Genomic DNA, 25,872 nt, shown 5'->3' on the forward strand with positions numbered 1-25,872 from the left:
AGTGGACTAAATATTTACACCTACACATACTTTAAATGCAGACCTATGCTCCACTGTATTGTACGACTGTTCTGTTATGTTCTGTAAAAAATGACTAAATGTTATTCCAGTGGCACCCTAGAATATTTTACCTAACCTACATCAGAATGATGTCATGCCCCCGAAGACTCAATGCGTTTTCAGTAGGAAAGTTGAATGAGTCGTTATCACAGTTTACAATAAAGTTAGAGCTAAACCTGCCATTTTGTTTCTCGGTACAGAACTGATTGGTCAAAAAAAATCAGCTTCACATCTGTACTGAACTCTTACAGAATATAACAATAGCGTCTGACTCAAAAATGATTTGCATCCGCCCTGCCCCCCCCCGACCCCCCCCCCCCCCCCCCCCCGACCCCACCCTCTCAGCCAGTGTACTTGAAGGTAGCTAATGATTTAATATGGACATTGATAGCACACTGACCCAAACCGGTTGGGTGGGCCAGTGTTTGCTAAAGGAAAACAGTTGGGTTATCAGTTCAGAGGGCACAGAGCCATTTGTCTTCCTCAGGCTAAATAAAGTGTTACCTGATGTATACGCTCTGATAACGTAAATCAGGATATCCCACTGCAATCTACAAAGTCCACAATTGTTTTGGCTCAAGTGGGTAGCCATCCTCGCAGATGTGAGTTACCATGATGTACACAGGGAACTCTGGGACACACCTTAGCCCTCTGAGATCACATGACAGAAAGAGAGAGCGAGAGACCCAAAAGAGAGACAGGCATATGGGGAAGAAAGAAAGAAAGAAAGAAAGAAAGAAAAAGAAAGAAAGGAAAATGTAGTAGACTGAGAGAAGTGAAAGAGCCAACATGAAAGTAAAATAAGCCTACAAGAGATAGAGGCCCATAGGAAAGAAGAGCCTATAAAAGCCAAGGACGTATGGGAGAGAATGGCCCGGAAGGCCCTGTAAGAGATAAATGCCTACAGCGAAGTAAGTGTCATACACGAGAGAATACGGGGCTAAGAGGACAGACCCACATAAAGCAAAAGATGAACAGGAAGGCGAAGGCCAGAATGGATGAGAAAGAAAAATCCACGGGAGGGAGTAGGCCACTGACTCACAACCAGATCCGACTGCGGTGACCTACCTTAAACCCCTGAACGCCGTCGGGCCGAACCTGATCAAACCAGACCTGAGAACTCCCTTCCACCGTCCCTCTCTCCCTCCCTCCTTCCTCCCTCTCTCTAGTCCCATCCCATTCACCCCCTCCCCGTTTTTATACGACCGACCAGGGTACTCCAGACCAAACAAACAAACAAGAAACGAAAGGAACCGTGGACGTTTTTTTTATTCACCGAGCGAAACAAAGCGAGGGGTCTCCGAGCGTTGCTTCCGAAAACAAACAGTGGATTGTTGGTGATTAACGTCAGATGGGTTTTCCAGTGCTGGGTCGTGTTAATTAAGAGGAAGCGCGATAGTGCTTCCCAGGGACTTCATTGTGATGTCGCGGACTGGAACGCCATTATGGCTCCCGATGAGGGAACCTTCGAGGGCTTGGCTCCTGCTCGTACCTGCCTGCCCCTGCCAGAGACAGTGGAATACTTGGAAACCACCTCCGTCCTCAATCCTTCATCCATAACGAAAAGGATGTCTGACAATGCCGTTAGATGTTTCGACTGTCACTCGGCCAACTCGACGTTCATCCCCGGGGTCCGAGCTCGACTGGATGTCGCTCTCTGTACCACGGGTTCCTGGAAGTGGCTTGAAAAGTGAGATTGAAAACACGATGAATACTTAGAACTCCTCAGATCTACACCTACGCCTACACTTGTGGAGAACTTCTTTGTTTCTTGCAACGTTTTGAACAATAAGCACACCAAAAAAATGGTTTCTAAAAACCAGTCTGTGCATAACACCAGCAGTGGGCACACGAACAAATCAGTCAGCAAGCAAATCAAGATATACTAGCTAAGAGGGAAGATGGTGTGATGCCTGGCTGCCATGGTCGATACCTGACTGATGGAGGGCTGTTTTACACACACACAGACACAAACACACACACAGAACCAGATAACCAACACTGCCGTTGAAACCATCAGCTCCACATCCTCTTGCAGAAGTAGATGTGCTGACACAGTTGGCAATGAGAACGTTTCAACACAAACTGGAATTGAGGTCATCTGTGTGATGCCGGCCAGAGTGGAGTGTGTGATCAGATTCAACTCCCACTGGGGCCGTCTGACTTTGTTTCGAACGGTCCCACTAGCGTTTATCAAACATGAAAAAGATCCGCCTTGGCCAAGCCCTTGCCCCGTCAGGCGAAGGGGAAGTTCCCTCCTAGTGCGTGGCGTAAACTTGGCTCCAATAAAGGCATCCGTTTGCCACCTCGGTGGACAACAGGAAGCCTTTGTATACTGAAAACATCCCCTCGCTACCACCCCCTTCATTTCCCTGGCAGCAAAGCCCAATGGGAGCCACGACAGTGCCCTGTCTGTCAAGATCTCACTGTCCTTAAAGCCTTGGCATACACAGACCCCACAGTCACAAAGGTGAACAACAAAGATATTTGTAGGCACTGAAATATGTCGCTTGTCAGACTATGTACTTTAGTGTGTATTTTGAGAATGAGAGCTTAATGTTTTTTCCCATGGGTAAGGCAGCCATATCGAACCTGGGCACACAGGCTACACCAAAGTGGACCAGGCTTGTTTGAGTGTCCGTTAGAGCAGGATTCTTCCGTAATCTATTTACAGTATATTGTATAAAAATATGGCATGTTTCCCCCCTGCCTCAGCTACAAACACAGACACGATGGATTGGTCCAGTGCACCCAATCAATGGGTCTTTATTTATTCCGTGGCAACAGATCACGTTCATTCGACATGGATTGTAACATTTACAATAATCAATAAATCAAATATTTTCTCACCTAAAAGCATGATGTCATCTACACCTAGGATTACTGTAAAATAGGATGCAGAGGAGTGCTATGCGGTTTCCAGAACAATCTTTTGCAAACTAGGAGCCTGCGTGAACCACAAGGATGAAGAGATGTCGAACAGCATTGTGACACCTGCATTGTCACTTCAGACGTATGGAAATGTGATACAAAGGGGTTAGTTTAAATATGGCTGTAACACTACATTTATGCAGGTTAATAATGATGTTTAGGTGTTCATAGGAAAGTGACAACCTCAGAATATATAAATGAACAGATGATTAAAGAACAATACGATTTAACAATGTTTCATGTTAGCCGTTAATATGTTTCAGGAAAATAAACAGCTCAGTGATTGTTGATGTGGCGTTTCACGTAGTCATTTCCCAAACTCTTTGTCAATGAGCATTGACAGCACTTGGAGTACCTGAGGCGATCTTCTTCATTCCGCTCTTAAAAACATCTATCATTTGAGATGAAATGACCAAAAGGTGTCAGAAAAGGGTCATCTTTATCTGTGTTGGTATACTCCTCTCCTCATTGATTCATAGGTTATGAATATCATATTTGAGAAAAAAAACTAAAACAAAAAAAGAACACAGGTTTCTAGTCAGGGTTCCGGAAGGCCCTCAACTCTGACCCTCCAGCTTGGCTACTCTTCTCGGTCGAGCTCATTCGTATCCTCTGTCGTCGGGGTGTCCGGCGATTGGACGATTCTGTTCCGGCTGGCTTGTCTCCGGTTCTTTCGCGGACGGTTCTCCGAGAACCAGTTGGAGATGCTCATGGCCAGGCGCAGGAGGCCCAGGTTGAGACAGTGCACCTCCGACGTGATGGGGATGTCGGAGAAGAAGGCGTGGTCCCGGCACATGAGGGCCGAGCTGCTGCCAAAGTCTTTGACGATGTTGAGGATCTCCTGACGCTCGGTCTGCCTCATCATGCCCCGCACGTTCAGCAGGGTGGAAACGTGCTTCTTCCTGGAGGGGGGGTGGGGGGGTGGGGGGGGGGGGGGGGGGTGGTGGAGTCGAGAGGAAAAGGAGGGAGGGGAGGAGAAGAGGAGGTTATCAGGTGTTTTTGGTGTGTTTTCTTGGGTCTGGGCCATGGGCCTTCTTCTGAAAGAGGGAAGTATTTAGGGGGGGGGGTCAAAGCTGGGTCTGGGTCCATTTTAGCGCCGTCTAATACACGTTGGCGTTGCTCGCAAGGTGATCAACTCACAAGGTAGGGGGGATTCAAAACACAAGGAGGTTTTGGAACCAAAGGATGATTGGCAAGAGGAGTGTTTTTAACTTTGTCACCAGGGGCGGTCGGGTTGGTCAGATCTGATGGGGCTGGTAGCCAAAGGTGAGAAACTAAGGTTGAGATGGTGTTGATGTGTCTCTGTAGGTTGTGTGTGTGTGTGTGTGTGTGTGTTTGTGTGGGGGTGGAGGGGAGGCTGACGCAGGCAGCAGAGGGACTCTGAAAGCTCAACACGGGCCACCAGCCTTTGATCTCTTAAAATACCAGCGGCGGGTGCCGAGCCGAAAACAAAAGCAGCCGCACTTCGCGCCTGAGCGAGTTAACATGTGGCTCTCAGCCTGAGCGCCCACGCTCTGCTGCCCTCCCTCCCCCACCCACCCCTCCCGCCACCCCCACCGTCCTTCCACCCCTCCTCCTTCCCCCGCCCTCCTCCTCCCACCTTTGATTCCGAGCGTGGCACCAGACTGTCTCCCGCAATGTGGCAGGGACAGGAAGTACTCCGAGGCGGCTTCCTGCCATGCCATGCGTCACACCACTGTGGCCGGCTGCCAGCCGAAAGGGGGCCTGACCCCGACGAGAGCACAAACAGCCCGGGGGGCCAAGAGGTTCCCCCTGCCTATGCCACTCTGAAAACAGCCTCCTGGCTCCATCCAAATTTAGCAGGGCCAACGTAGACATGTTCCTGTGCTTCTTTTCCTTGTTTTGACTCATTGTGTCCACAAAAGGTCAAATCAAATCATATGTATTTGTATAGCCCTTTTTACACGCAAGCATGTCACAGAGGGCTTCACATACGCCCATAGAACTGCCCCTCAACTAACCTAAACCCTCAAGGAAGACAAGGAAAAACTCCCCAAAAAACTCTCAACAGGAGAAAAAAATGGAAGAAACCTTGGGAGGAGCAATTCAGAGAGGGATCCCCTCCTCCAGAGACGGTTGGTGAGAGAGAGGAGCAGAACACAGGCTAAACATAATCATACAGTGTCGATGGGTTTTGAAACACCAAAATCCATTGTTCAACTTTATAGATGTAGGACAGGACCGGGAGACTCTAAAAAGGTCTATATTATACACCCTCCTCAACCTCCTCAACCTTAGACAAACAACACTTGACAACCTTAAAACGACACTTGTGAATGTGCAGCAGTAACCTTCGGGGGTACTACTATTGAAAGAGTATCCCACCTTTGCGTGATATTTTTTCTTCTAAATGTTAATATTTGCCCAAGTGACCAAAATCCTTACCTTATATCGGGAAACTCCTTCACCAGAACCGCCACTTCCATCTGAATGGATGGGGTGTCTTCTAGGAGAATGATGTCAGCGAGGTGAGAGATAACACTGTCCAACCGGGAGGTGCTTGACTCCTGACAGAGATAAGAGAGCAGGAAATTAGCTGTGATGATGTTCAAAAATGGGCCCTCTACTGAGGTCACGTTCACGCATGAATGTACAGTAACAAGTCAATAGCATGTACTGTAGCGTTAACACGAATCAAAAGAGGCCAACTGAATAGATATCTAGCACAAACACCAAAAGCGGATTTTTCCACACAAACAGAAGCCGGGATAGACCAGCTTCGCTTTAACGTTCGCTGAAAATATCCTGTTCCCTTTTCGTCGACCGTTAAAGACTCGTCCTCACAGCTTTTCCCACCCAGATGCCTCATCTCAAATTCCTGGTCGAAAGGCCATCAAGGCCATTCAGAAAACACATCAAAGCCAGCCAACTGACAGGAACAGGAAATTCCTCCCAACACAGAGACTTCCTGTTGTCTGTCGAGGTGACGGGTTGTTGTTGTTGGAACTGGCACAAGAAGAGGGGGCAAATGCCACCCTGGCAGGCCCCGTTCCTCGGACCCTCTTCCCCTCCCGGGTGAACACTCACGTAGGCCAAGCTCATCCATCTCCATGTCGCTGACGGCAGCCATTCTTCAGACTTTTGCACCTTATCAACAGTGACTGAGTTATTCCTGGCCTGGCGACCTCCCGGGGCCGGCATCCATATAGAACGGACGGCCCTAGCATTCCAACGGCCTGTCCCTTTGTTCCACAGATAGAGGTATCAACTCAGCTACTTTATGGGCCTTCTGAAGGTCACAGAAACCTTCTATGTTACAGTAGTCATGAGATATGGATGACAATTATCTTCAATCGCAAGTGTGAATTGTGCGATAAGTATTTGGCTTAGGGTGACACCTGACTTCTGTTACGTCGTAGTGTCTATATTGTGCCATCTGTGTAGACTGTTGACACAAAGTTGTAACACAGTAACACCAAACCCCTGTTCTACAAGAAACTGTATGTCGGCGAGGGCTAAATGAACAGTATTTGAGCTTCAGGAGATTTGAGAAAAAGCAGTGTTGGAACCAGGGGCGTAGCCAGAAAAATATTTTTGGGTAGGCCTAGAAAAATATGGATAGGCATCTTTTCAGTTTTCTTTACTTATTTACTTGGCGATGTGCACTCGGTGCATCATTTTTCTGAGATATTTTTGTCTTTGGGTAGGCCTTAGAACAAATTGGGTAGGCCTGTGGCTACGCCCCTGGTTGGAACACACTGCCGTCTACACAATCGGAGATGTGGTAACCGATATCGTGTCTGACAGGGACAACCAACCAGGTCTTTGAAGAGTCCTTTAAGCTGTTTGGATTCGTCCTGCAGACGGAAGGCCATCCTCTTCCTCATCTTCAGGGACGTACAGATGACCCGCCCCCGCATGATGGCCCGCACGTACTCCACCAGCACACGACGATGCACCTCCCCCACCAGCGTCTGTCAATCAAACAAGCAACCAATCAACAGAGGGGCAATTTAGTCATTCAAATCGGAAAGCGACGTCGGAACGGCGGGGTTTGGGAGCGGAATGCATCGAGATACCTGGTAAGGCGGACAGTCCATCCTCCTGAACTTCTTAAAGTGTTGTTTGATACTGGCTTCGATGGCCTCGAAGGCGTCGGTGTTGTTGAGCCATTTCCTCTTTACGAGCTTGTCGAAGAACGGCTGGAGAGGAAATGGAAACGCTTGTTTAACAGTTGCTGTCATACATCCTTTGGGGATGCGTGGGGGGAATGAGTGGGGGACGAATGCATTGCTCACCCTGATGTGTTCAAAGAGCCTGTCGGTGAGAACCCTCACTGATTGGTTGATGACCCTGTCTAGGGAGGAGTTGGCTTTCTGGGAAGCCTCCTCACTGCCCTGTGGATCACACTGCCTGCAGCGCTGCACGAAGGACCTACACACACACACACACACACAGGTGATTAGACAGACAGACAGACAGACAGACAGATAGACAGATAGACAGATACAGATAGACATAAATATATATATACATACATAATTAGATAAATACATACATACATAAATAGTTAGATAAATACATAGATACTGTAGATACTGTAGATAAGCATACCGGAGAGGAGGGCAGCAGTTAACCAGAGCTATCGTCCTGGAAACATATCCGTCCCCTCTGTCCCCAAACTCAGCCTGGGTTTCATGGAACATCTCCACCTTCCTCTGGAAACTGGACACCAGGAAACACACAGCATGAAAAAACCCACACGGATCTCCTTTCATCACAGACCGACGTCACTCCAATCATATACCTATCTTACCTGTACAGGAAGTCAGTCAGTCCATTGAGACTGCACCGAGCCACTCTGGCTCCAAGGAACTGGCTTACGGCCGTGGATCTGTCCAAGTCCACCTTCAACCTCTGAGAAGTCCAACAACAGCCACAGGCAACATTTGATCAACTCAAACACTTCGACACAAGTTCGGTTAAGGTGTGCCAATGCAAGGCTTCTCGAAATTGACATTTTCCTGCTACTTTTGGCCTGATAGGTTAAAGATCCATACGTGTGTATGTGTGTGTGTGTGTGTGTGTGGCAGACCTGGATCACGGAGCGGGCCAGCGGAGACTGATATTCCTCTATGTGAAGAGTCTGAGCCCAGCGCCTTTCCTCCTCATCCAGAACCTGGCTCAGCTCCGTGGTCGCCTTCTCCTGAGAAAATGGCAAGCATGAACGCATGAACACATGAACGCATGACAATGTCGAGGCTGTGTGTGTTTCTTACCCTGACAATCTTGAGGCAGTGTGTGTTTCTTACTCTGACAATGTCGAGGCAGTGTGTGTTTCTTACCCTTACAATGTCGAGGCTGTGTGTTTCTCACCCTGACAATGTTGAGGCAGTGTGTTTCTTACCCTGACAATGTTGAGGCAGTGTGTGTTTCTCACCCTGACAATGTCGAGGCTGTGTGTGTTTCTTACCCTGACAATGTCGAGGATGTGTGTGTTTCTGACCCTGACAATGTCGAGGCTGTGTGTGTTTCTTACCCTGACAATGTCGAGGCTGTGTGTGATTTTTACCCTGACAATGTTGAGGCAGTCTTGCTCCAGTCGGTCCACTGTGTCCTGGGCCAGCAGAGGTTCCAGTGGGGCGTAGTTAATGGGTGTGGTCGTGCCAATGGTGCCCAGAACATCCCTTCCAGGACATGGTCAAAAAAAGAGCTGTTTCAACATTTGCTTTTCATTTCAAGTGTAAGATACAGTGAATTTCAATTCGAGCAGTGGATATTTGCTTTCTTTGGAATACTGTGTTGTGTTTGTGACAAGGTTGCTTTTGTCATTGTGTTTCCTGTGTGTGGCCATCCTCCTGACCTGTTGTAGATGTTGTAGAACCAGTCCAGTAGTGAATAGACGTCCGTAATCTGCAGGGGGCAGCTGGTGATGTTGCACAGCCGGCGGGCCACCGCCCGGTGGTAGCTCTGCACGTACACCTGGAAGGCGGAAAACTCCTCCGGGTAGATGGACACCACGTTCCTCCGCGCCGCGTCCAGGTCGTCCACCATGCGGCCCCTCAGACGCTCCAGATAGGAGGCCAGGAGGCCCGCCTGGGTGTCCACATGCTGGGGCAAGCTCCAGTCCGCAGCTTCCCCCACTGCCTGCCTCCACTTCAGCTTCAGCTGCCGCGGCCTGTGGGTGGCCTGGGGCTGAGGCAGAGCCTGGGGCTGGGCGTCCTTCCTCAAGGCCCAGGTTGCGTCGGCCTGTTCCTCCTGTTGGATGACCAGCACCACCAGACCCAGGTTGGGCCCTGCCGAAGGCTGCCGGAGAGACTCCCTCACCACGTCCCACATCTCTTTCCGCAGGGCCTCGTACAGCAGCTCCACGTCCTTGGCCTTCCGGCGGCTGGAGTCCAGCGACGCGTTGGAGCCGGAGGGGTCGTCGAGGGGCGGCGCGGAGCCGGCGGGGGACTGGGCGGGGGCGGGAGGCAGGCAGGAGAGGAGCTCGCATTCGCGCTCCAGCTCCTGCATGTGCGTGTCGGCAAGGAGGAGGTCTCTGTGGTTGACCAGCTGAAGGATCTCCAGCACTTCGGAGGGGACACGAAGGGGGGGGACAAGAAGGGGGAGACGGTCAGTCGGACATAGACATGGGTTGCTGTTTAGGCATGGAAGATAGGTAGTGTAAAGGGGGTCAGGTCGTTGAGCGGTTAGGGAATCGGGTTATTAATCAGCAGGTTGCCGGTTCGATTCCCGGCCGCGCTAAATGACGTTGTGTCCTTGGGCAAGGCACTTCACCCTACTTGCCTCGGGGGGAACGTCCCTGTACTTACTGTAAGTCGCTCTGGATAAGAGCGTCTGCTAAATGTAAAGACGGAGAAATTAGGTTGATACATGCCACGTTTTACAATGAGTGAAACGTTGCAAAGGCCAGTGAGCTCGTAACAGCATTTGACAACATAACACACTGCGAATTGTCCCATTTCCACACGCGATTTTAGTTTTGCGTCAATCTGGGCCGGACCAGGTTATGCGCTCTCCTGTTAGGATCCCTACAGAGCTCTCGGAGGAGCAGTTTATAGACACGTTTCTGTATCCTGCAGTAGCAGGATGTGCACTCGTATCCTGGTCTCACAGTCTGGAGTTGATTGAACCCAATGACTCAGGGAGTCTAGGGAGCATTAACGGCTCATCAGAGAGCATGGGATTGGAAGGAAACGCCGCAGGAGCTGACCAGGAAGAGCAAAAAGCTGCCGGTGAAACTTCTGTAAACGATTCACGGGGGAAATTCCTCCGTTTGAGACGAAGACGGGGATGGAGACGATTTGTTTGAGGCGGGGAACTGTATGTTTCCGCGGTGGACGACCGCCGCTTCTGTGGCGAGCGTGTATTTACCTGAGAGCGGCTCCCTGGGTTTGACCACTGGCTCCTCCTCCGCTGTTTCCTCCTCGGCCTCCTGGGAAGTGCGGTCCGAAAGCGACTCCCTCTTCAGCTTGCCCAGGCTGACCATTTTAAGGAAAGAGGAGCGGCGGCGAGTCTCGGCCTCGCCTTCCCCACTGAGGGTCCCACAGGGCAGGCTCTCTCTGCGGTCGTCCTTACGTCGGCCTGCAAATCTAGAAACCAAGGCCGCACCAGACCAGTCAGGAGAGAACCTGGACACGGCTTCCTAAATATGACAGCTAAACTCCTGCTAGGTCTAGTGCGCCGCTACTCGCGCAAACTTTGAAGTCAGCCTCGCTAAACGGCGTAGGCTCGGTGTCAGCAAATTCACAGATGAGTGGAATGTCTAGCTCTGTAATGTAGGAACCCTGGCTTCTGTCATCAGAGGGAGAACAATGTGCCATTCACTTAAAGAGTAATCACAGCATAGCATTGACAAACAAAAGGGTTTCCTTACATAAATGCATCAGGAAGTAATTACACTTTGTACAGTCGTTTCCATAGTTTGGCTGCAACGCGGCAGCCTAATAGTTACATGTGGACAATGTATCTTCATGTTGTAGATTACTGTACCTTTATGTTGTAGGTTACTGTACCTTTATGTTGTAGATTACTGTACCATATGCTTCTGTCACTAGTTAAGATAGTTAAACTAATTAAACTAATGAAAATGCACGTAAGTAAGAATGGATATAAGTTGGAAAAACAAGAACAAGAAAAACCTATCAATCAAAATGGAGAAGAAGCTCCCAGACTGTGTTTATTAGTTTTAACTCCCAGGTCGTGCCCCTCTTTTCCTCACCGGAGCAAGGTCATGATTTCCTCGGAGCTCCTGCGAAGCCCCTTCCTCTTCTCCTTCTCCGGGCAGGGGTCGCTGGGGTCGCTCGGGCCGCGCGGGGAAGGGCCGTTCCCCCACACGCTGCGTCCCGACAGCCGCAGCCCCTTCCCCAGCTTGCCCAGGGTCTTGAGGGGCGAAACGCCGCAGATCCGCTCCAGGGTCCCCCGGAGGGGGCTCCCTTTAGGGGCGCCGGGGCCGTGCTTCTCAAGGTTGACCTCGTTCTCCTCCTCCTCGCCGTCCCTGGACATCCAGAGGTGGGGCCTCCCGTCCCCGGACCTCATGATGAGGCCCGCGTCGCCCTCGTTCCTCTCCTCCTCCAGGTCCACCTCTTCGAAAGGGTTGAGGTCCAGATGCAGGCCGGGCATGATCAGCTCCCCGTTCGTCCTGGGAAACTCGTGGCAGCTCTTCGAGCGCCCCGGGAGTTTCTTCAGGATAGGCATTCTTGCACTGGATATACAATTCTGGAATGAAAGAAACAAAGAACCTGTTGAAACTGGATATGAAAACGATGTATGGTTGAATTAACCAGCACTACTCAAGAAAGGTCAGTACTACTAAGGTCTGGAAAGAGTTACGTGAATTCAAACTAAAAGCAGAAGAGGTATTGAACTTTTTCCTGAAATCTCGGTTTGTTAATGACCACCTGTGGAACCCATCCACATCAGACAGCACTTGAGCGCATTCTACATTCTTACATTGTTTAATGTTCTGGAATACCTAAACAAAAACGTGATTCCTACTGCTCTACTCTCCTATGGGCAATCAGCCAGTTTGTGAGAGCGAAAGGCAGCCAACGTCGATGTCCTTAGAGAAAGTGATGTTTGCCGATGTCAATGTGTTCGACCAGCGCCTAATACAAACATCTCCACTTAGGACCAAAGAAGTGTTTAAAATATGTTACATTGTGTTGGCCCCGGTGCACTGACGCGCACACAGAACACTTCCACTTTCCAAGAGGGAGGTTGTGGCACACCAAACAGAGGCTGAGTACTTGGCGTACGACAGGCTCTTTTAAGACATGCGGGAGGTGAAGTGGTGTTTCTAAACAGTGGCTTGTAACACTTAGCAGCCTGTTGCAGTTTTCCATGATAAATAGCAATACTGCATCACTAAAAAAGAATGATTGGGTTCAGAGTTAAATTCAATGAGCTGGGTGGAGGGATCCTTTACCTGGGTGAAACACTGATTATAAAGATGCTTCTGTGGGGACTTTTACAATAACTATTATTACAAAGTACTTTTACATAATCTATATGAGGAACTATATGATTTCCTGATAAATTGTTTGATGAAAAAAACTTTCACTCATCTCAGCATTAATTGTATCATCTGCCACTGTGGAAAACATCCCTGACATGAAATACCTAACTATCCACTATTAAATATACTGTATAAAATGTACTTCAATTGTTACACTCATGCGCATGATGACTTTATTGCTGCCTTTCTAACGAAGGCGACAACATTATTTCAGCATCAAATATGTGTATTATAGTGTATCTCTAAACATCTACCTTGAAACTTTATAAATACAGGTATTGTCTCTTTAACTTAGTGCCCATGTACAATATTAAAGAACCAGTTAACTCACCTGCAATTGGTAATTATCTGACTTGATACGTGATCACGTTTCTTGTCAAAACTAATGTTAAGGATGTCAAAAAATATTCCACATGGAAAATATCCATCCACAATTCTACTGACGCAATTCTATGTAGTCCACAGCATTCCAGACCAAAATTCCAGAATCAGCTACCGGCAACAGATAGAACCATCAACGATCCCGCAACATATTGTCTGACTGCCTCTTACCTTGTGAGGGTGAGTGCACTGCGCGTCAGTGCAATGTCATCCCGATGTATGTGGAATGGATGTGTGGCTGGGTGTGCATGTATAGCTTTGTGGATCTCCTCTGTGCCTCAGAAGAGCATTCTGGTCCCCCAGTTTCCTGACCGGCCTGTATTTTAGAAGATGATGATGATGTACTTTCCTGAGGAAACGTCCAGCCCTCTCTCCTCTCCTTCGACTCCTCCACAGGGACCCTCCAATTACAGTAATTGCAAGGGGACAGAACAGTCCGGCACATTCTATTCCAGTGACTCTTTTTCTTGGTTCTATTGACAGGTTCTTGGTGTGTGTGTGTGGGTGTGTGTGTGTGTGTGATTCACAGTCTGAGTTGACAGGGTAACAATGCAAATGCCTGATAAACTGTCCAACTGTTACCATGATCATTATACAGAAACGTGTCAGAGTGATCAGATCAGAGTTAAAGAACTGTTTACCTTAAGATCAAAATCAAGTAGCACGTGAGTAACATACATGTAAAGGTTCCAGGAAGCAAACTACAATTTCATCAAGAACAAAAATGTATACATTTTGAGGATGTTTTTACATTGATAGAAAACGTTGAAAACCACATTTGTTGTCTTTTCCTGAATTGCTCAGTGAATGTTTAGCCTTACCCCTAACACCGTGGCAGAATAACAATGTCAGTTGATGTCATGAAGTTTTGGCGAGGTCATGAAAGAGCAATGAACTTTTTGAATGCTTCCATTGACATTTTGACATGCTTTTTGTGACATGGCTATGCTATTGCCCCCCCCCCCCCCCCTCCTGCTGGGATCAGTGTCTCATCTCTCTCCTCCGGTGCCATCTAGTGTACAATGACAGTCCAAGAATCAAACAAACACTTCTGTTATTTATAAGAATGGTCGGCCTTCTCATAAATACGTCGACATTATAAATCTAGCCTACATAAACACATGGATATTCCGTGAAGGTAGCCTCACATACTAAATCGGGATTTGTTGAAAGAATGTCGACAACCTGCCTGTGCTGTGACCTCATGGTTCACTGTGACTAACACAACCAGTGACATTCTTCTGTCACCGCCTTGATGAGTCATTCTGACAGTCTTAGATGATGTCACATCTCTACGACTACCACCCCTCCCGCCCTGTCAGGAGGCAAAGCTGGAGTCTTGTCAACAGACTTGGTGTAACTGTATCTGTGGCTCTGGTTTCATCCTGTCTCCATCCAGAACAAACCAGAACTGTGAGGGGATTCATGTGATTGACATATGTTTTATTTGTCTTCATTTCCAATTGAATACGATAAACGAATGGAAATCACTCAAACGTGTTACAACAATGAGCCAGAAATACAAAACACTGTAGGCATTAGAGAATCAGTTTTACCAGATATTATACTGCAGAACGTAGTGAACAAATCCATTTCTTAGGATTAAAGCAATGGACTAAGGATGAAAACAAAAAAATCTAGTTGAAAAGTAGCTGTGTAATGTGGATACTTTCAGTGTTACACCATTCACAAAATGGGAACTATCCTGTCCGTAGTCCTTCATTCACAGTCCTACCATGGTACAATTAATGGCCGACGTAACTCTAAAGCTATATCATGTTTGGAGGACTCCAAGCATTTCGGTGACTTGATTGGGTGTATCCATAATGCCGTGGCTAACAGTGTTCAGGCGTTCGTCGAGGGAGGCGTCGTCAGGACAGGGAGCAGAGATAACAGCGTGGCCGAGGAGATCAGGTGGGTGTTTACCACAAACGATACGCTGGTCTGGTCACAGTGTGCCACCTTTTCCAGGCAGGCAGGTGGTCTTAGCATCAACCGCTTTGGAGATTCTTTTTTTTCCTCTCTCCATGTCTGCTATCCCATGGTCCTTCATCACGGCCAGGCGGCGTGTGAGACGGGGGGGGGGGGGGGGGGGGCGGGGAGAGCTCAGATGGCGGGGTGGTGCTGGCTGCAGTGGTGGGGGCTGTTGAAGTGGTAGGGCTCGTGACGGGGGTGACCGTGGCAGTAGGGCGCCGGGTGCTCGACGCCTTCGCTCTGGAGCTCCTCCTGCTTGTGGAGGCCCTTCAGCATGCCCAGGAGGTCGCGGACGAACGCCTGTGACATGGGGCAAGTTTAGAGGCGCGCCCGCGTCGGCCGGAGTACGACGGGCACGGCCGCAATGCCCGGCGTCGCACTTCTCAAGGTGTGAACATCGTCGGGTGTTCACGCAACGCATTAATACACAACACTGATCAAATGGGTCACATTTTCCTGGGGTATATTCGAAATGGTCACGTTTGAATTCCTAGGCTGCATTAAAAACTGTTGCAGCTCTTCATGTGAGTTGATGACTCATACCTACATGGACATGGGGTCAGGCCAGGAAAACTTTTCTAACCCCCGCCAACAGCCAGAAATAGCAGTATTAAATCTTTTATGATTTTTGAGGGGTAACCAGCTTGTGCCTGTGTGACAATGAAAATGCCTCAGAGGAGGTGGCCCTGCCCAGCAGACACACACACACAAACAGACACACACACAAATACACACATACACACACACACACACACACACAGACACGCACATAGCTCTACAACCCCTGTGTGTCTGTTTTCTGGAGCTTGAAGCTAAACAGAAGTCTTTGTTAAAAGGGAACAGGCCAAGAGACAAAGGATGGTGAGAGACAGAGTGAGAGACAGAGTGAGAGAGAGATAGAGAGAGAGAGAGAGAGAGAGAGAGAGAGAGAGAGAGAGAGAGAGAGAGAGAGAGAGAGAGAGAGAGAGAGAGAGAGACAAAGACAGAGAGAGGACCCCAGCACAAGACACCTATTGTCAGGATATTTAAGTATTTGTGGTAGGAGGTGACAGATACTGCTGATCCCCCCCCATGCATAGTAATCTGTGTTTGTTTTTTGTGTGGGTGCGTGTGTGTCTATGTGTGTGTGTGTGTCTATGTGCCGATGCATGTACATGACGTGTGTTTGTCACAATACAGGATTGAGACAGTACACTGAATGCATTATCACGCCAGAACACACCTCTGTGTTGTTGCTGCAGGTCTGAAGGATCTCCTGATAACAGAGAGAAAAGACAAGCGTTTTATTCCCCGTCTTATACAGGTACCTCCGTGTCACACAGAGTCTAGTTTGTGTTGACAACAAGGGCTCTCCAGTGCGGCGTGTACGACGAGAGGGAAACAGCTCGACCTCCAAAGTATGAATCTCCCACCTGTAATCTTTGTGTTCGTTCCTCGTCGGTGGGCAGGTCGAGCAGTTCGTCTATGTTGATCTCATCGGGCATGTCGTCTTCCTGCGAACGCACAGACACATTTACATTTAGTCATTTAGCAGACGCTCTTATCCAGAGCGACTTACAGTAAGTACAGGTACATTCTCCTCGGAGGAAGTAGGGTGAAGTGCCTTGCCCAAGGACACAATGTAATTTTTGCACGGCTGGGAATCGAACCGGCAACCTTCTGATTAATAGCCCGTTTCCCCTAACCGCTCAGCCATCTGACCCCCAGACACACACACACACACACAAAGGTACGCAAGCCAGCATGAAGGCACACACTCAGCATTTGACTGTGTCTTAATTCAACCGTGGTTTAAATTCCTGTCATATTGTATCACACTTGGACACAGGTTCCTTACTGACTTGAAACCATATACATGTTCATCAAACTGCCATCCCTTTGGTTTCAGAACATGATCTTCGGTTACAAGTATGTTATCTGAAGGTTGGCATCGGAATAATCGGGGTGGATTGTGCCGATGTAGATGAACAAGCTGTTCTACTGTCCTGGTCAAAAAGAACAAACAGCCATTGTACCCATAGTTCAGTGGAAGCACAGACTACCCTGCTCGTCCAGCCAACCCGACACAACCTTACTGTTTGAGTAATTATACTGCCTGATTGGTTCTCTGCAGTTGCTTGCAGTACATTCCTTGAAATGACATCTAGATTATATATTTCATATCCTAATTTAAAATGACCTCAAATGACCAGAACTAGGCATCCTCAAGATTTGTACGATAAAAGTTGCTGCAGTCAAACTATTTGCTCTCGGTGGATTTTAATAGCCACACAGCTTTCAGAAGGCAGGCCAGCCATCACAGTGTATTTGTCGGGTCGAGAACCTTTTCTGCCTTTTCCGACCACTCACTATGTTTTGCGTAGGGCATAGCGCCAAAACCTCATCGGCCCTCAGAGGTTTAAAAACTCCTGGCTGTGATTGCACTGAACCATCTGGCCAAACTTGAACACTTTTCCAGAATAGTTGAACCCCCAACCTTTATCCCCTAAACCCCACAGGGATGAATGGGGGTGGGGGCGCGGGGGCAAACGACTTTCCCCTCTCCCTGTTTCTCATCCCTGCTGTTCCAGGCACTGCCTGCCCATGTAGGGCAATAAGCATCCCTGCCTGACCACATCTGTAGCAGCCATCTCTACAAGCAGGGGACTGCGGTGATCCCCTCATGCTTAGATCCCCAGGACCCTCTCCTAACCTTTTAAGGACACCACCCACTCACACTCAAACGAAACACGTGATCGATCTACACAGAAGAGGCAAAGGCTAGGCCTGCAGGTGTTAAGTTGGTCCCTAAAAACCGGTTATTCTTCTTTATGTGTCCCTGATGAAGTTGTCTAAACTCAAACATTGCCACGGTTGCAGAAGAAGACAATTTAGGCTCCTCTAAACCTATGTGCTTATGGGTATATGAGGAGTTATAGCCAATTATTTCATAAACATGGTGAAACCAGGTCCCTAACCACCAATATGAGAACCTAACATCTGAATTAGCCCAGTTCTCATAGTAGGCCTACACCAATCGGAGTCTGCACTGCTCACAGCATAAATATTTTAGGTTTAAACATTTTTACATTGATAATTAATATGATATTAAACATTCAAGTTTTCAGCCTTCAAGTTTTCAAGTATTCAGCGAAAATATTTCAGAATCTCTTCAAAGGTTGCATTCTTGTACATTGATAGTAGTTTCAAGGTAGAAGTATGTGGTCCACGAGTAATTTCCAAAACATGTTTAAAGTCAGTTAGCCTTGAAACATTAACCGGCCTATGACATAGGCTAATTACATGAGTTCAAACGTGGTAATAGAATCACTGAGAATCAGGATCTCACCTTTCCTAAGTACAGCTTATCCAAGCATTCATCTATCCATTTTTCCACATCTATCCGCTTCTGAAGCTCTTTCCTGTTGTATTTCACTGTCACCCGAGCTTGTCTCTTCTGGAGGCCGAACCCATGTTCCCGAGACGTTTCCATTTCTGATGAATGGACCTCATCTTCTTGCATTTTACCGATTCGATGGGCTGCCATCTCGTCTAACAGGTTTCTCAAGTTATTCTTGAGGCTTGCACTCAGTGTCGGCTGAAGCTAAAGACGCTTGAGAGCAAACAGCGGACGGACAGGCGGCACTTTATCTGATTCCTGTTGTTACATCTCCACCCTGTGGAAAGAGCGTTTATGAAGATCCCTGCCGAGATTACCGAAGAATATTTAGTCTAGTTAACTCTTTTGCACGAGTTGTCTTCGAGAAAAGACCAAAAGCGTTGCTGATGCCCGATTGTGGTGTTATTTTTTCTCTAAAATATCACTCTTATCCGTCGCTGAGAAATTTGTATTATTTATTCCACAGCACACATACAAAATGGTCAAATTAAATATGGTAGCACATGCCTGACAAAACAAAAACTTTGGCATTGAACATAAAAATGACTATTTGTCAGAAACAGCAATATTAGAGATCCCAGGTACATTCGTTGATTTCATGAAATAGTTTGTTTCTTTTCTTCCCCTGAACATTTTCGTTGTACACTGAATTCATAAACAATGCAAAGATCTAGATCATCACACTGCCTACAGGTACCCACTTAGCATCATATAAATATATCTCTGAATTTGTGACAATAAATGTAAAACATTTCAAATAAATAAATAATATAATTAATAAAAAATGATCGTACGTACAAAAAAGGAAATTAATGTTTGAAGAAATTAAAGATTTTTTTTGTAGAAAACTCTTTAGTCTTTTGAAATCAATGGTATCTTGAAATGAAAAATGTAAACAAACATTGAGTAGATAAGGTAAATACATAAAAAATTCATCCCCTTGAGGGCTGATACAAATACACTTTATCATGGGCCCGCCTTCCAAAGATAGGCTACATAAATATCAGGACTTCCTGTATTTGGTTTTTGAACAGTACTTCAGTATGAGTGGTCAATGACTTATGAACAGTCATGTTGTATAAGCTATTGTCTTTGGGTTTTTGAAACTTGGAAGACTTCTATCTAAGGATATTTTCCCATTCTTCAAGAGTGGTAACTTACATAGTTTGTCAACAAAAATCTTTAGCACAATAAACAGTTAATTTCCAACACCTTGTTTCCTTTTGTTTTTGCAACATATCCGCAACCTATGAAACGAACTGAGCGGTTATCGACTCATTTCAGTTTCCTCTCTTTCATCACTCAATTTGGGGTTTCAGAAAGAGAGAGAAAAGAAGTGCTAGCATATCTCTGCCCCCACCCCCACCCAGGCACCTGGCTGTCCATCTCCTGGGTCCAGGCCTGGGTCTCATCTCAGCCCCCCAGCCCCCGAGCCACCCTCCCCCCTCCACAGGTAGTCTTGCCCTGGAGAAAGGGAGTGGCGCTCCCCTCGACCTTGGCTGCTCTCCATGGGGGACTGCCTGTAGCCGGCCCTGTCCTCGGCGGGGAGCGTGAGGCTGAGGCGTGGGTCACTGTTACTGATCTTGTAGAGGCCGCCGGAGCCCAGGAAGGCCTCCCTCTCGCTGGGGAACTGACTCGCCAGGCTGCTGATGGCCTCCAGGTCGTTGTAGACCGCCGTGTCGCTCAGCGTCTTCCTGCCTCGCAGGCGCCTCCGCCTCAGCACCACGATGCCCACCGCCAGCGCCAGCGCCACGAGCGCCAGGACGCAGGAGGTGGTGAGGGCGGCCGAGGAGGGCTGCTGGGTTTGGCGCAGGGCGGGCTTGAAGCTGGGCTGGAGGGTGAACTCGCAGCTGGGCCCCATGAAACCGGCGGGGCACTGGCACACGGGCCCGGTGAAGTGGGTGAAGCAGGTGCCCCCGTTCTGACAGGGGTGGAGCCCGCAGGCGTCGGAGCGCACCGTGCAGTTGTGGCCCGTGTAGCCCAGCGTGCAGGAGCAGGTGTAGCCGTCCACGCCGTCTTGGCAGGTGCCGGCGTTCTGGCAGGGCACCGAGGCACAGTCGTCGATGTTCACCTGGCAATTGGCGCCGGTGTAGCCTGAGCGACAGCGGCATAAAACACTCTGGCCCAGGTCCAGACACTCGCCACCTGGAGAACACACAAGACTCTGGGTCACGCTTTGCTCTCTCCACAGCCTCAAAGGTTTCAATGGGATTACCATGAACACTGTTTAAATCCAACCTCTCAAGATACCTGGTATTTGTCTCTATCCTAAACCATAACATCTTATCGTAATGATTTGAGATCCTCTATCCGATAACCCATCTGAGATGTGTGCGGCAGTTGCCTATGCAGTTGCCTATCTCAACCACTAGATGTCACCACTGACTACCCTCTGTCCATTCCCCCGCGATTTGGCAGCCTCAAAACCGCTACGGGGTCTTCGCAATTAGACTCACCGTTCAGACAGGGGCTGTTGCTGCAGCGATCCAGCTTCTTCTCACAGTTGGAGCCGGTGTAGCTGGGGGGGCAGCGGCAGGTGTAGCCGCCCGTCGGAGTCTCCACACAGGTGCCCCCGTTGAAGCAGGGCCCGTCGGCGCATGTCATGGCGATGATCTCGCAGTTTTTCCCGTAGAAGCCTTGTGGGCAGGTGCAGGAGTAGTCGTTCTCCAGGTCCTATTGGAGAAAGGGAGAGAGAGAGAGAGAGAGAGAGAGAGAGAGAGAGAGAGAGAGAGAGAGAGAGAGAGAGAGAGAGAGAGAGAGAAGGAAGAGAGAGAGGAAGAGAGAGGAAGAGGGAGGGTGGTTGTTAGAGAGACACCATGACTAGGCAGGAATCACTACGACTACCAGATCATTTTGGTCACACGCTTAAATATTTTAACATGCTTTTCAGATTTCAGATTTCAGATTATGTTTAATGTCATCTCTATGCTATGTTTAAAAAGTATACACACTTAATAGTAGTACACGCGTTTAACTAGAACTAAAAAATAAATAATATGTCAAAAAACGTACGTTGCAGCTGCCTCCATTCTTGCAAGGGTTGCTGTCGCACTCATTCGTCTCCAGCTCGCAGTTGGTGCCCCCGTAGCCAGGCTTGCACGTGCAGGTGTAGCTGCCCTGGCCCGTGTTGGTGCAGGTGGCACCGTTGGCGCAGGGACGGTGGTTGGTGCAGTAGTTGAGGTCCTGGTCGCAGAAGAGGCCTCCCCAGCCCTCCTGGCAGTTGCACTGCCACGGCTGGCTGCAGGTGCCGTGGAGGCACCCTGGGTAGCGCACGCAGTTGGTGCAGGAGGGGCCCTGCCAGCCCATGCGACACTTGCAGTCCCCGGGGGCCTCGCAGTAGCCGTGCTTCTCGCTGCAGTCCGCCGAGCAGATGGCTGGAGGGGGGGGGGGGGGGGGGGGGAGAGAGAGGAGGGTGTGTGATTGCACTGGTCACGCCCTCTCATGCATCACACACACACACAGACGCAGGGCACCCTGTCTGACCCCCCCCCACCCACCCACCCACCCCCCGGCTCAGACTTCACTGTTTGTTAACTATCAAATCAAGCAGCTGGTGTGCACACCGCACAGACGAACGCGAGGCCTTTCTTTGCCCCTGCCCCCACCCCTCCCCATGCACACACACACACACACACACACACACACACACCCCTCCCTCCGCCAGCACACACACCACCTCCAACATGTGTCTTTCGGGAGTCAAGGCTTCACCTCCCATTGTTATAGGGAACAAAAGACAAATTCAACTCCGCAAGGTTCACAACTATGCAGTATAAAGAAACAAGCCTCCTGAGGTCGAAGTAAAACGCTTAAAGGAGCTGCAAAGACGTATTGTTTAAGGGATGGAAGTGTCACAGCCCGTATGAATCTATGTAAACCACTGAGTATACAAGTAACATTTTGCTAGCCAGAATCAAAAGTTTTCTAACGGAACTTTGCCAAATTGCCTATAATGCCCTATAATGCCCGTTTTGAAAACTTTACCTGGAAAGTGTGCTGCCTGTAATTAAACAAACAACAATGCTAGGACAAACAAACATGATGGTTTTTCACTTACGTTCAGAGCAGTAATTTCCCTTCCAGCCCTCTAGACAGTTTCGGTTGCCCTCTTCGTCGCAGGTGTAGTGGCCCAGTGTGTCGTCACGGGGTCTGCAGTAGTCAGAACAGCTGTCGCCAAAGTAGTATTCATCACAGAAGACATGGTAGGAGTAACGGAGCTCGCTCTGCTCGCCAAAGTGAACATCTTGAGACCAGTCTTCACCGATAGCCAGTCTCCTTCTTGTCGCCAACCGACTGACGAGATTGTTCTGGTTGTCTAAAAAAAAGTAATGTTTTTATTGACTTGGGCCCTTTTTTAGACAACTCCTGAAAAAAAGCTTAAATATGATCAATCTAGATTATGCATGTGTCAAATGTATAAACCTACCGGTATATTCCGTAGGAGATTCTGCGTTCCAAGCTTCAATTATAAGGGAAAAAGTACCCTGAAACAAGAGGGGAGGTCTAGATTTAGATTCCAGACGACACGACTTTCCTATTTTAATTTCGAATAACTTTCTGAAGTAGCCATGATATTGATATATATATATATATATTTACCGGCCACTTGAAATGGAATGGCACCCGGATTGGTGCGCTGCTTGAGATTGAAGTTTGATCTGCACGTATGACGTTGGTGTGTCCCGTTCCAAAAGTGCACGGTGGCTCAGCAGAGATATGGTCTTCGGAATGTTTGAGGCAAATTCGGAAAAATATATGGCAATCTCGATGCCGTCTGCATATGCGATGGGCAGTGTTAAATGAGTGGACTTTCAACTCAAACACACCAGACGACAAGACCTTAAATGTGAAGAGACAGTGGCATTAGTGACTGTGCGTAAAATATGAATGCCACTGTTGAACAGGCATCTTAAAGTAGATAGGCCTACTTACCACTTGCATGAGGGTCAAAGCCAAGAGGCATCTAAGGGTTAGACAGGCCATTTTTCCCAGGTGTTTGGTCTTCAGCTTCACAATAATCCGCAGGTGTATGCATTCGTTGTATCCAATAAATAAAAGGTGCGCGTCTTCCGAAAATCCACAGCATAAAACTTAATATAAACTTCCTGTTACACCATTCATACCGAAAAGATGACTAGTTCTAGATCTAAAAGTCCTAGATTCCGTCCGTTTGCTGATCCTCTTGTCCACTTTTGAAGGTTCTGGTGTGTAATGAGAGTGTGCCGTTTTATACTCCTGATGCGACCCCGTCACGCGCCTGAGGGCGGGGCAGGGAGGCCACAAGGGACAAGCTATAGGGACATGTGGGACCTCAGCAAACTGAGAGTGATTAAGATCAGGTGCAATTATCTTAATCGTGACGGTCTGATCAGACTGGGCTTATACTATACTACGGTCAAGTCCACACACTGGAATTAAATAGGAACAAATCTGATTATTTGAATGTTAAAACTACCAAAAACGAAAAGGGTATAGGCAGAATAAGCTATGGACAATACATGTATTACCCTATTGCTGTTGTGAAAGATGGCCTACAGGCCATGCATCTCCAGAATGTATACATCCAAAATGCCTGCATCTAAGGAAATAACATGTGTCTTCCATATTTAGTATTTAGTATTAAGTGGCCTATCCTCAAGGAAAAGCATTAGCAGAACGTTGATTGGATGCAATGAACATGAACAGGCAGACCACAGATTGTGGCTATTTTATTCACAATATGTTGATATTTTAACATAATGTAATGTGTTACATTTGTAACATTTTTCCACGAGTGAGTTTTCTCATGCTGTACATTTAGAATCAGATCACCTGATTAGATATGTATTTGAATCGCTTGTGCATGTGAAATAATACCTATTCCTTTTCCATAATGATCCTACCTTCACCTTCACATGTTTGTTTGTATTTATTAAAATAATCTGATGAGGAAAAACAAACAAACAAACTCGAATAATTATTTTTCTTAAAAATATTCGTTTATAAACTGTGAAGGTCAAGACAATGCACTTCAGAGCTTCAGATCTAGACAACTTTTTACCTATTTTGTTTTGGGTATGTGTAGATCAGAAAGGAAGTGGAAAAGAAAAACATGTTCCGCCTTTTTTTTCCTCAGACCAGAAATTGTAATTGCTCAGACGCGTGCGAGCCAACAAAAGTGGGCAGGTTACGGATAAGACCTTTCATTGTACGCCTCGGGTATTCAGGAGGCTCTTTGTTGTGTTGTCTGGGGCCGAGAAGGGGGGTGCTCGGGAGGGGCCACCAATGCAGGACTCAACGTTCAAGAGTTTGGAATATCATGGCTTTTGTGCGCACTCCATGCGAACAGCTGTATGGTAATGAGTGGCACATGGTCTACAGTGCGGTGTGTCCTATTGTCTTCGCGTATAGTCCTCATCCAACTGCGCACCATATATTGATTTATAAGTCACCGTGATGGTATCCTATCATTTCTAGCATCTGTCGAGGTTCCACATTACATTTTCCTATCAGTGTGTAGGCCTGGAAAGTAGTCAATCAACAAACTAAACTCTATGCTACTGGTGATTTATATGACACAGACTCATAGAACATGCCAAAGTGGCCACACTGACATTCGATGTCGAAGGAAAGCAAGTATATAACTGCAACCACCAACTTCCAGTAGATGCAGCATGCTGCCGACATTTATTCCTTCATCTTCAGTTGAGGACACTTTTACAGGACTTCTCGTGAACTTTTACCAAATAAATATAGACAATTATTTCGCATTGAGAACGTAGAGCTCTTAATATTCCAAATAATTTGGGATTTTTAATAATCTAAAGAATTTTGGATTGCTCAAAGTGTGTCCATGTGTGTGTTTTAAAGGGGGAAGAGCCACTGCTGTTCGCTGGGGTAGCCTATTGATATTCTAATGAGTGCGGCGCGTGCCGTCACTGACCCACACTCCATCCCTGGCACGCTTCTCTGGCGACAGTTGTGTCAACAGAAGTGAAATAATTCATGTCTAACACAGACATTCGGAATATGTCTCACCCCTTCTATGTTTTCTGCCTTGATGTTAGGGCTGTTTTGTTTTTTGTTTTTATGACTATAAGGCTATAGAGTTGAAAATAATTTAATCGTTATAGGATAGGCCTACTATGGGCTACTTAAAGAATACAGTAATACAGTACTTGCAGTCTTAATGCACTGAAAGGAAACTGCATGGGATCAAAACTAACAGTCTTCCTTTTGGTGGAGGCACATTCCCTATTTGCTAACTTCCAACTTGGTGTTTAGACACAGAGGCTATATGGATGTGTTTAATGAATGTAGCTGGTACAATGCCTTTATGTGTTTTAAGACTAGGCTAAATAAAAGTACTTGTACAAGTATCATAATGACTCATTTGGACTATGCACCAATTAATGTTTTCAATCAATTAAATGAGAAAGCCAACCTATTTCTGTACATGAAAATATGCATGTTAGCTGTTACAGTATTTCAGGCTGCATCAACAATAAATCCATGTTGTGTTTGTCTAGCGTAGTCATCCCTTCAATCCAACAAAACAGTCAGGCTATATTTTGGCTTTATCGGTTTCGAAACCGGACATAAATACTGTGTGTCTACTTGTCTTGCAAAAGACCGGCATCAAAGAAATCGTAATTCAACAGGGCACTGCGTATCCCAATACCTATGG

At 47.5% G+C, this 25,872-nt stretch overlaps 3 protein-coding genes across 4 annotated transcripts; all 3 read right to left on the bottom strand.

Moving 5' to 3' along the window:
• Nucleotides 1-2,931: 2,931 nt before the first annotated feature.
• exoc3l2a (exocyst complex component 3-like 2a) lies at nt 2,932-12,978 on the bottom strand. Of its 2 annotated transcripts, XM_067229091.1 has the most exons (13): nt 12,804-12,978; nt 11,177-11,673; nt 10,330-10,547; nt 8,816-9,524; nt 8,525-8,639; nt 8,048-8,158; nt 7,769-7,869; nt 7,567-7,677; nt 7,251-7,386; nt 7,032-7,154; nt 6,771-6,926; nt 5,398-5,519; nt 2,932-3,893 (listed from the first exon to the last, which is right to left on the bottom strand). In XM_067229091.1, the coding sequence occupies exons 2-13, from the start codon at nt 11,650-11,652 to the stop codon at nt 3,572-3,574; spliced, it is 2,700 nt and encodes an 899-aa protein (XP_067085192.1). In that variant the 5' UTR covers nt 11,653-11,673; nt 12,804-12,978; the 3' UTR covers nt 2,932-3,571. The 2 variants fall into 2 exon arrangements, with proteins under 2 accessions (XP_067085192.1, XP_067085193.1); XM_067229092.1 differs by lacking the exon at nt 12,804-12,978 and having other exon boundaries at nt 11,177-11,747.
• A 1,270-nt stretch (nt 12,979-14,248) lies between these two features.
• Nucleotides 14,249-18,420, bottom strand: ppp1r14aa (protein phosphatase 1, regulatory (inhibitor) subunit 14Aa). Its single transcript, XM_067229084.1, has 4 exons — nt 18,156-18,420; nt 16,240-16,320; nt 16,050-16,082; nt 14,249-15,127 (listed from the first exon to the last, which is right to left on the bottom strand). Exons 1-4 carry the CDS (start codon nt 18,351-18,353, stop codon nt 14,960-14,962), a joined length of 480 nt encoding a protein of 159 aa, XP_067085185.1. The 5' UTR covers nt 18,354-18,420; the 3' UTR covers nt 14,249-14,959.
• Nucleotides 18,421-19,614: 1,194 nt separating this feature from the next.
• dlb (deltaB) lies at nt 19,615-23,190 on the bottom strand. The gene is made up of 7 exons (XM_067229107.1): nt 23,139-23,190; nt 22,806-23,045; nt 22,633-22,690; nt 22,264-22,521; nt 21,219-21,580; nt 20,663-20,879; nt 19,615-20,351 (listed from the first exon to the last, which is right to left on the bottom strand). The coding sequence occupies exons 1-7, from the start codon at nt 23,187-23,189 to the stop codon at nt 19,615-19,617; spliced, it is 1,923 nt and encodes a 640-aa protein (XP_067085208.1). The 5' UTR covers nt 23,190.
• Nucleotides 23,191-25,872: the final 2,682 nt, after the last annotated feature.

This window comes from Osmerus mordax, chromosome 25 (genome assembly GCF_038355195.1).
Source record: "Osmerus mordax isolate fOsmMor3 chromosome 25, fOsmMor3.pri, whole genome shotgun sequence".
In the NCBI taxonomy this organism is placed as follows: domain Eukaryota; kingdom Metazoa; phylum Chordata; class Actinopteri; order Osmeriformes; family Osmeridae; genus Osmerus; species Osmerus mordax.

Bases quoted from the DNA above. Each gene is read 5' to 3' on its own strand.
- exoc3l2a (XM_067229091.1), bottom strand. From the start codon at position 11,652: ATGCCTATCCTGAAGAAACTCCCGGGGCGCTCGAAGAGCTGCCACGAG. The intron at 9,525-10,329 runs GTAAATACACGC...TCCCCTCCGAAG, and splicing joins ACCCAGGGAGCCGCTCTCAG to TGCTGGAGATCCTTCAGCTG. The intron at 6,927-7,031 runs GTATCTCGATGC...TTTGATTGACAG, and splicing joins TGGACTGTCCGCCTTACCAG to ACGCTGGTGGGGGAGGTGCA.
- dlb (XM_067229107.1), bottom strand. From the start codon at position 23,189: ATGGCCTGTCTAACCCTTAGATGCCTCTTGGCTTTGACCCTCATGCAA. The intron at 23,046-23,138 runs GTAAGTAGGCCT...TTCACATTTAAG, and splicing joins CTTTGACCCTCATGCAAGTG to GTCTTGTCGTCTGGTGTGTT. The intron at 20,352-20,662 runs GTGAGTCTAATT...TGTGTTCTCCAG, and splicing joins CAACAGCCCCTGTCTGAACG to GTGGCGAGTGTCTGGACCTG.
- ppp1r14aa (XM_067229084.1), bottom strand. From the start codon at position 18,353: ATGGCAGCCCATCGAATCGGTAAAATGCAAGAAGATGAGGTCCATTCA. The intron at 16,321-18,155 runs GTGAGATCCTGA...GTGCGTTCGCAG, and splicing joins ATAAGCTGTACTTAGGAAAG to GAAGACGACATGCCCGATGA. The intron at 16,083-16,239 runs GTGGGAGATTCA...CTCTGTTATCAG, and splicing joins AACGAACACAAAGATTACAG to GAGATCCTTCAGACCTGCAG.